General features: G+C 38.6%; 1 protein-coding gene across 1 annotated transcript; it reads right to left on the reverse strand.

The window, feature by feature from the left end:
• Positions 1 to 1,443: 1,443 nt before the first annotated feature.
• On the reverse strand, positions 1,444 to 9,313 carry LOC145719590 (double-headed protease inhibitor, submandibular gland-like). Its single transcript, XM_081811084.1, is given in 6 exon segments — positions 1,444 to 1,681; positions 2,143 to 2,230; positions 2,233 to 2,251; positions 3,707 to 3,749; positions 5,438 to 5,559; positions 6,097 to 9,313. Coding segments are annotated over 6 exon segments (363 nt in total). The 5' UTR covers positions 6,142 to 9,313; the 3' UTR covers positions 1,444 to 1,635.
• Positions 9,314 to 9,466: the final 153 nt, after the last annotated feature.

Below are 9,466 nucleotides of genomic sequence, written 5' to 3' on the forward strand. Positions count from 1 at the left end.
AGCATATTTAGTGTTGCTTTAGGATATATAGTATACATTCTAACTTCTCACAGTGCACCTTGAAGTGGTATTATACCATTTAACTTAGCACAGAATGTTATAATGAAATAGTTTCATTTCTTTCTTCTATTGCTATGTTGTCATGCATTTTATTTTCACATATGAAAAATAAAAACAGAGTTCTGGCAACCTAGCTGCTATGGACAAAATTGTGTCCCCTACAAATACAAATGTGAAAACACTAATTCCCATTGTGACTGTATTTGGAGATAGGGCTTTAGGAGGTAATTAAGGTTAAATGAGGTCATAAAGGTCAGGTCTTTCAGTTCTTACTGAACCTTCAATAATTCTTGATTATAGTCTTTTTTACATTGTATAGTAAACAACTGTTCAAAAGTATGTCTCTGACTAGTGTACCAACTCCTTAGTGGCATGGATTCTTTGCCCATTTGTATTGCCTTTCCTTACACAACGGATTGCTTGACCTATAGTGATCTTTCTATGTGTGTTGTTAGAAAAAACACAAAAATCTCTACAAAATAGCTGGCAAGCATTTGCCCAGTCTTCACTAAAAGAGCATTGTGCTGGGGCACCTGGGTGGCTCAGTCGGTTAAGCATCCAATTCTTGATTTCAAGCTCAGGTCATGATCTCAAGGTCGTGAGATGGAGCCCTGCGGTGGGCTCCATGCTCAGTGGGGAGTCTGCTTGAGGTTCTCTCTCTTCTTCTCCCTCTGTCCCTCCCCTCCTGCATGTGCATGCTCTCTTTCTCTTTCTCAAATGAATAAATAAATCTTTAAAAAAAATCTTTAAAAAATCTTTGGACAGATGAACTTATAGGGCATAACTTTGTTCCTATTTAAAAACTTACTGTTAGAAAATTCTTCTCTTTACCAATGCAAAATATCTATCTTTGCATGTTACATTAATGACATAACTCCTCCTGTGGAGCCCCAGAAACGAGAAAGTTCTGGTCTCTCTATCTTATGATACTTCTGCATATGCCCTCATCTTTCCCAGTTACCTTGAACTTTCCTTGGGCCTTTTAGTGACTTCAACAATTTAATCAGATTATATTATTTTTATTCTATTCCCAACATGATCAACAAAATGTCTTCCTTTGTGGGTGCCACTTGTGACTGAGTCCTCTTTAAATAGATATCTAACATCTAATATTATTCCTGGTCTGATTAGTTGCCAGTATTATGGATTCTTACTTTATCTTTCTCCAAAGCTGAAATTTCCACTTTTCATTATTGTGGCTAAAGGTACTAATGTTAGACTTGTGGTCAGATCCGCCACTTGATGCATGTTTACTTAAAAATTGTGAGGTTTTTGTTTTTTTTTTAATGAGATGCTAAGAGCAGATTCTTCTCTCACCAGTGTGTATACAATCTCTCCTACTCAACTTGAGTAGAAATAGAGGAAATCTTTCCGTGTGACCTATTGAGGAAATGGCCATAGACATTCTCCTTAAGAGACAGTCACATCCAGAGACAAACCTGAAAGCTTTCTGCTGAGAATTTTTTTATTGAAGAATGAAATCCATATATTTGCTCCCATAGCCATCCAAGAAGGATTGATTCTCTACGTGGAAGCTGCCAAAGGGAACTCGGTGCCCTTGAGCATCAGGGAGACTCAGCATTGTCCGTGCTTTGCCAGAAAAAGTGCACCACGACTATTCCTACAAGAGAAATAATTTTTTTAAGGGAATGCTGTGGAGATCTTAAATTGAAACTTTAATATTCTTAGATCAAGCCAGCCAAATGAGCACAGAGCGTGAAAGGTAAGTAATTAGTAACTGAGCTCCAGCATGGCAGAAAAAGTAATTCAATGAACTAGTCAAAACCAGTGTTACGAGCCAAAAAAATCTGTAAATATCTCTGTTATCTGCCACTTAGTAATATTATGATGTTGATCAAGTCTCCTTTTCCAGCTTCAGTTTCTTCCTACAATCCACTTTCTTTTTTTCTCTTGCCCTCTATCTCTTTCTTTTTACTTCTTTTTGTAAAATATTATAATTATCAGTGAACCATCTCACTTTTACGCTTTGTAGGAGCATCTTGCTTATTAGGTAGCTATGATGGTTTCTGGCTCGGCGGGAAAGGCTATTTCTGCAAATAGCACATTAAATTCAGCACTTACACAGCAGCATTGCAAAATAAACATTTGTTTGCATAGCTCTGCCCATCAGATCCACAGAGAGGTAAGTATTCCATGGTACATATATCAAATATTGGGTACACTCACTATCCTGCAGTCCAAAAAAAGGAAACAAAGAAAGAACAACTTCAAATTGTTAAATTATAGAAAATGAGCTTTTTTTTTAAAGGCCTTGAGATGTCATTTAGCCCTCAATCCCACATGCAAAAAGACATATCCTCTTCAATTTACAAAATCTGACCCAACCATGGTGGCAATCTTGTCACAGTAAGAGATAGCTTAGCTTGAGTTTAGGGCTTCCCTCTCACTCATTCTCCACCGGGTACTGGTGAAGAGAGTACATCCAGTGGGTCTATCTTTTTTTTTTTTTAAGATTTTATTTCTTTATTTGACAGAGAAAGACACAGCGAGGGAGGGAACACAAGCAGGGGGAGTGGGAGAGGGAGAAGCAGGCTTCTGCTGAGCAGGGAGCCCAATGGGGGCTTGATCCCAGGACCCTGGGATCATGACCTGAGCTGAAGGCAGATGCTTAACGACTGAGCCACCCAGGCACCCCCCAGTGGGTCTATCTTGTGCTTAATTTCCAAACCAGTCCTCTCCTCACCACACAGTTATCCACTTTATTCAGGCCCACCAGATGTCCTGCCTGCATAATTGCAGGTGTCTGCCAGTTTGCTGCCCAGCGTCCATGCTTAGCTGAGATTTCACTCACCCTTCACACTCATGTCAGAGTGATCTTTTAAAAACCAAATCAGAACTTTTTTTTTTTATTAGTTAACTGATTCCGCATCTACAGAAAGTCCCCTCATGAGCTGTGCTTACTTCTCTCACCTGCTCTGCCTCTAACTCCAGCTGAACTTGAGTGATATTCCCGGAGTGTTTCCTGCTCCTATACATCCCTGTGCCTTAGCTTAGGCTGTTTTCCTATCTTACCCGACCTTACCCACTGGAGCCATCAAAACAACTCCTAAGACTCCTAGACCTCCTTAGAAATCAGTTTAACTCTTTTTATAACAGTTTCATGACAACATTTCTCTCCCTCACATTGGGTCAGATGCCACCCCTTAAAATGAACTGTCTTTACTACCACAACCCCATGTTTTTATTTCTCTTGTCACATTCCAACCTCTATTAAAATTATTGACATCCATTCACATAGCTCTTTACTCCAGAAGTGTCTTTACATTCGTTCTCGAGTTTTTTTTTTGTTTGTTTTTAAAAAGATAACTTCCTTTATTGTTATGAGAGTGTCCTCGAGTCCCTAATGTCCTCTTCTTAACCTGCTAATTCGTTGCAGTGTTAGAAAACAACCACATGTATACCAATCTGACCCAATTAAGGGCTATGAGTAAAATTTGTGGAGTTTTCCTCTGGAGAAGTAAATTAACTGTGTTCAGGTCTTTTGTTTAGGCTGGCCACATGACTTACCTATGACTATACATACTCACAGACAATTTCTAAAATGTCTATTTTAAAACTTTCATAAAGTGAGGAATTATTGTAACATTTTATATTAAGAATAAATAAAATTTCTGTGTATACTTACACATTTATTATCATGAAGTTTTCTGACTTGAAATCCTTTGTTTCTGAAAGAGAAGATTTTCATTGAATGGATAATGCATTACTTGGCATTTCACAATCCACAGAGTAAAATACTGTCATATGTCATTCTGTATTCTCTGTCCTGTACTGAGAATGAGGAGCTCTGGTTAATATTCTACCCAGGTTGGCTAATATTGACCATTAACACCTTTGGTGGATGATCATTTTGTAAACAAATAAAAATATAAGAAAATAAGATCAACACTAAGAGGAGATTGGGCATTTTAAAAAAATTAGTCCATGAATATTCAGATGAAAATCAAAGGCATAATATAGTGTGAAAACATTTTTTGCAGTTAAGAAAAAGAAACTATGTTCCAAATCCATCTGTGGCACTTGTAGTCTGTGTAATTTTGTTACAGTCACTTCTTTCTATAAGATTTCTGTCTTCTAAAAGGAGGGTATGAAATGATAAAACCAGTAAAATCTCGTGTTTAGTCTCTTGTGTTTTTATTAGTACATGAGTTTGCGTATCCTGAGAGACTTTCTTCTTCTTCTTTTTTTAAAGATTTTTATTTATTTATCTGACAGATAGAGAGACAGCAAGAGAGGAAACATAAGCAGGAGGAGTGGGAGAGGGAGAAGCAGGCTTCCCGCTGAGCAGGGAGCCCGACATGGGGCTCGATCCCAGGACCCTGGGACCATGACCTGAGCTGAAGGCAGACGCTTAACGACTGAGCCACCCAGGCGCCCTGAGAGACTTTATTCTGAATAACACTTGTTATTACACTTGACTATAAATTTTCAGAAGGGTTAGAAAAGAAGGGAGAAAAAGATGAGAAGGAAGAAGAGCTCATTTCTGTAAGTATGCAGTCTGTATTAGCTGCATAGCTAAGATTTGATGTGTTTTATCACCGTGGATCCTAAACACTATTAGAATTTCCAGCTTACAGATGAGACGACTGAAGCATGAGGTAGATTGGGTATTTGCCTAATGTCACACATCTCCTAAGTGCAGTCTGGATTCTAATGCAGATGTGTGACTCCAAAGCCTGTGATTTTAATCACTAATCATAAAGTAGTGAATTCCAATTCCTGGAATGGCTGGTAATAACCATTCTTTCATTCTCCTAGAAGCTGAGATGTTTACAGTGAGGAACTCATATGTAATTTGCGGGCTACTGGTGGTGGGGGTCCCAACTATCCATTTGTACTTTCAATCTCCTCCCTAGACTTTTCCAGATAATCATAAGAAGCAACATGGATTTTCTCTGGGGTAGGAAGGATAGATCAAAGTTTTGTAAATAGCACCCATGGCAAAGAGCCTACATAGAGAGAGCTGTCTTTTGAGCTCTCATTATGCAATAAGAAAGACACAACAGAAGATTATGGAACTTTGACCAAGATACATTTTCTGCCTGAGACTCAGCTTCCTCAAATGTAATGTGGGAATAAAAATGTCTATAGGTAACAGCTAATGCCTGAGGAATAGTGTATAATGTGAATGAGAATTTGGCTGGATAGCAAAGAAATACATATCTCCTTTGAGATATAGCTAAATTTATTTGTTTATTTTTTATTTGAACAAAGCAATGCCCAAAGGGTATTGGAGGAGCATAACCAAAGGTAGGATTTATCAAACCACATTGTTATAAACCAAGCAGATTTTGGCCAATGTGGACTTCATGATCTTTAAAAAAAAGAAGGGATCTAAACTGAGTATGATACTTACCGAGTTAGCATGCAAAACATGCATTCATTACTGTAAGTCTTATGATCTGTGCCACATATTGGATCCAGGTGCCTTGGGCATGCAATCTCAGAGCCTTTTGTGTTGTATTTGGAGCAGTCCACCTATAATTGGAAAAAAAATAATGGCCTACATTGTCTTCCTTCAATTCTGTAGTCTTTCTCATATCAAGTTGGTAAGACAGAGAAGAGAGTGGAAAGAGTACTAGCCTCTTCAACTTTTTAGCAAACATGTCTAGAAGACCTTATGTGGATCAGATGCTGTGCTACGGGCAGCTAGGTCAGACAGGTCAGACATGAAACATTCTGAAATTAGAGTTAGCTGTTTAAGAAGGAAATGTTAGTCTCTCCTTTTTGAGTTACAGTGAGAGTACAATGGAATAATGAAAGTGAAAAATACTCAGAAAAGTTTGAAATGACGCCAAAAGTAACAGTTTACTTTATCTGTTGTTCTCCTTTTGCAAGGAGATTCCTTTTGCGACCTTTAAAGAAAGAACCACCACCAGGAGAAGCAGAGTAGGAATGGTTTTACCTCCCTAGGAATTATTTCCACCCACAGTGAGCCAGCTTCATTACTTTCACAGCTCCGTTTACACATCAGCTCCGATTTCATTTTTACCAAGACCCCACAGAGAAGGTTACACTCACCTTTCTTCCCACTACTTGATCACCGGAAGACAGTGGCATGAGAGCATTTGAAGAGAAGGAATCAGAGAAAGAGCAAATTCCACAGTTAGAGATGCAAGGCTGAATTCATTGTTCACAGTAACTAAAACCCGTATCTGCCATCCCTGGCCCAGGCCAGACCTAAGAGAGGTCTCTTCTTTACTCAGAGCCAACTCAGGATGAAGCCAGAAATATGTGTGATTCTGATTAAAAAAAACAAAAACAAAAACAACATGGGGGAAATCCCTGGTCATTGGAGAAAGGGCTGTCACAGGAATTCCTGTGAGCAAGCCCAGGGTAGGGTTGGGTGAAGGTCTCAAAGCTGCGTAAGTTGTTTCTGAAAGGCAAGTCAGAAACCTGGTGTGGATCAGGAACTAAGCAGGTTGCCCACAGTCCTTTTATTCTTCTTTTTTTAGATTGAAGTATAGCCGAGTCAGTATGTTTCATTAGTTTCAGGTGTACAACACAGTGATTCACTAGGTCTATACATTATGTTGTAGCTCCCATCTGTCACCGAACAGTATTACAGTACTACTGACTATATTCCTTATGCTGTACCTTTTATTCCCATGACTATCTTTTTATTCCTCTTCTCAGTCTCTCTTCCTCTTCTAGAAGGTCTGACCCCCCATCCCCTCTTTGCTAATCAGGCCAATCCAAATAGTTAAGGTCTCAAGTTTTCTTCTGACTTTAACATTCTATCGTTACTGAAGGTTGAACAAACTGCAGTTAACATAAAGCCATCGCTATTCAAAGGAGTCTTAACTCGCCAGGTGGAGACGTAGCCCATGTGGTGGCTACAAGAGCAAAGATGGCAAAAGCAGTGATACTCTCCATAGTGATGAGGAGTGAGGGTGACTGCTCCGAGGCACACATACACGTATATATATACACATGCATAAGGCAGGGTCCCACCCTCCTCAAGATTGATCTTTTCACTGATGATTGGTTGTTAACCCAAGCTAGGATGTTAAGTTTATTTGTCAAGAAAAGCTTCCTTATTACCTTGATTTATGGGCAGCTGGAAGAGTTATACCCTGAAACTCACCTACCAGAACTGTCTTGCATAGTAATCCTCTGGTTTCTTAGCAAATACAACGGCATGGCTATATTTGAGACCAAATAAAATCATAGGTGTAGTGAAGAGAAATAAACAATAAAATGACATGTATAAAGGGTTTCAAGATTATATGAAATGAGGGAAAGTTGAAATAGAAAACAGGAGCCATGAGAACATTTTTGAAAATGTATAGTAGTACACAACATGAATACTTAGCACTATAATACATTTTCTAGAGTTTGAAGATAATTTACCATGTTCTATGAAGGCTTGTTAAGTGACTAAAAAAACTTGTGAAATATGCAGACCAGTATTACTGCTACTTAGCAGATGGAACTACAAACACAGAAAGATTAAGTGCTTTCTCTTTAGTCACAGAGTGAACAGTTGGAAGAGCCAGTTCTCCAGGATTCTAGATCTATACTTCTCTCCTATTTTTTTTTTTACTAAGATATGCTACTTCAATAACAAAACCCAATATTTATATTGAAAATCCAGATTTTAGCATAGTGTCTCATGCTTCTTAAGATTATAACCATGATATTCTGTTTGACACATTCTTCTGTGTCCATATCTATATATATTATGTCCATCCACATAACCAACGTTCTTTCAATAATCCAGGCCTAATGATTTCCAGTTACTTAGCATTTTCATCTCTATCATCTCATGTGGATGACACCATCTCATGTGAAGACATCAGCTCTCTAGAAGATAGAGTTAATACGGAGTTAAGCTAGAGTTAATTCCAAAAGGACAAACTCAAAGATTGGAGGAGTTAAGCAAATTGCCCAAAGCAGACAGCTAATGAGTGATAGAATCTTGACCAAAACCAGATCTTTCCGTTTCAGAACTTATGGTCTCCCAGTAACTGGTTGCAATTATTTCTAATTTTTAAGATGTTTCTCTCTCATTCATACTTTCCATTCTTCAATACCACCTCTTTTTCTCAGAGATAATTCCATAATTTTGGTTTATGCTATTGTGAAATTTGCATACTTGCACCTCACCCATATTTCAGTGCTTGTTCAGCATTTGAAGTATGTATACTATACTGAAATGTGCTCCGGAAACTTTTCTCAATGGCATAAATGATCTTCTTCCCAAGTCATAGTGGAGCATCTGATTAGAGTGACCAAGTTCTGAGTAGATGACAGAAATGAGAAAAATGGCTTAGTGATGGTAGAGCTGGCCAGGTCAGGAGCAAGCACCTGGGTCTGTGGCTTTCAAACTTTTCATTATTGTTATTTAATTAAGAAATGGTATTTTCCCCCTCCCTGAATGTAATTCTATGAAGCAAGCAAGCAATGAGACAGATTTTTAAGCAGTCACTTAAATAGAAGCAAGACAGGATTCAAGAGTGCCTGCATTTCCAGCACATCCCATAAGTTTCCATGCAAATCCATTTGGAAACTGATCTAGAACACACACATACAAGGAAGTTAGGCCCTGGAAGGGAGAGTATTTTGTCCAAGACCTCTCAGTGAGACAGATCCCCAGATTCTAGTACAAGATTTGTTCTGCTATGCCAAATCTTTTCAGATCATTACACAGCCCTGTGTCAGCATGGGATTTCTGCCCCTACTTGCTTTCCCAGAGAACATGAGCAAGTATCTGCCACCTGGGTCCTGGACTCAATTCTCTACTGCTTATTGGATCTCACCTTTCTGACATCCCAAAGGATCTTCCAGTTCAACATGTTCCTAGGAGAGCTTGTTGCTAAATCTCATTTTTAATGGCTTCCCTCCAGTTTCACTTTGTTAATATCTGTCAGTGGCAACCCAATCCAGGAACATTGTAGGAATCTTCATTTCTTCTCTGATTTTCACACTCACACCCAATCTCTCACCAACTAGGTTTTGAGTGTGTGCCTTCCTCGCCAGGAAGAATATAAGTGTTGTTTGATTGTTTATTATTTTTTTAAATTCAGAGTTCAAGAATAATAGCTTATAAATCTACCTCTAAAAAAAAATCTACCTCCCATATTTCTTCCTTTTGGAAATTTCCACAGGGATGACAGAGAATTTAACCCTGTCTACAAATTCTAATAAGACTGCATTTTTCTTTCTTCCTTTTGCCACTACTCAGTAACTTTCTAAAGATTTAATGCTCAGGAAATAAGTCAATCAGAGAAAGACATGTATCATATGACCTCACTGATATGAGGAATTCTTAATCTCAGGAAACAAACTGAGGGTTGCTGGAGTGGTTGGGGGGTGGGAGGGATGGGGTAGCTGGGTGATAGACATTGGGGAAGGTATGTGCTATGGTGAGCGCTGTGAATTG

Source organism: Leptonychotes weddellii, unplaced genomic scaffold (genome assembly GCF_054177405.1).
Source record: "Leptonychotes weddellii isolate Sample4059 unplaced genomic scaffold, ASM5417740v2 HiC_scaffold_5466, whole genome shotgun sequence".
In the NCBI taxonomy this organism is placed as follows: Eukaryota; Metazoa; Chordata; class Mammalia; order Carnivora; family Phocidae; genus Leptonychotes; species Leptonychotes weddellii.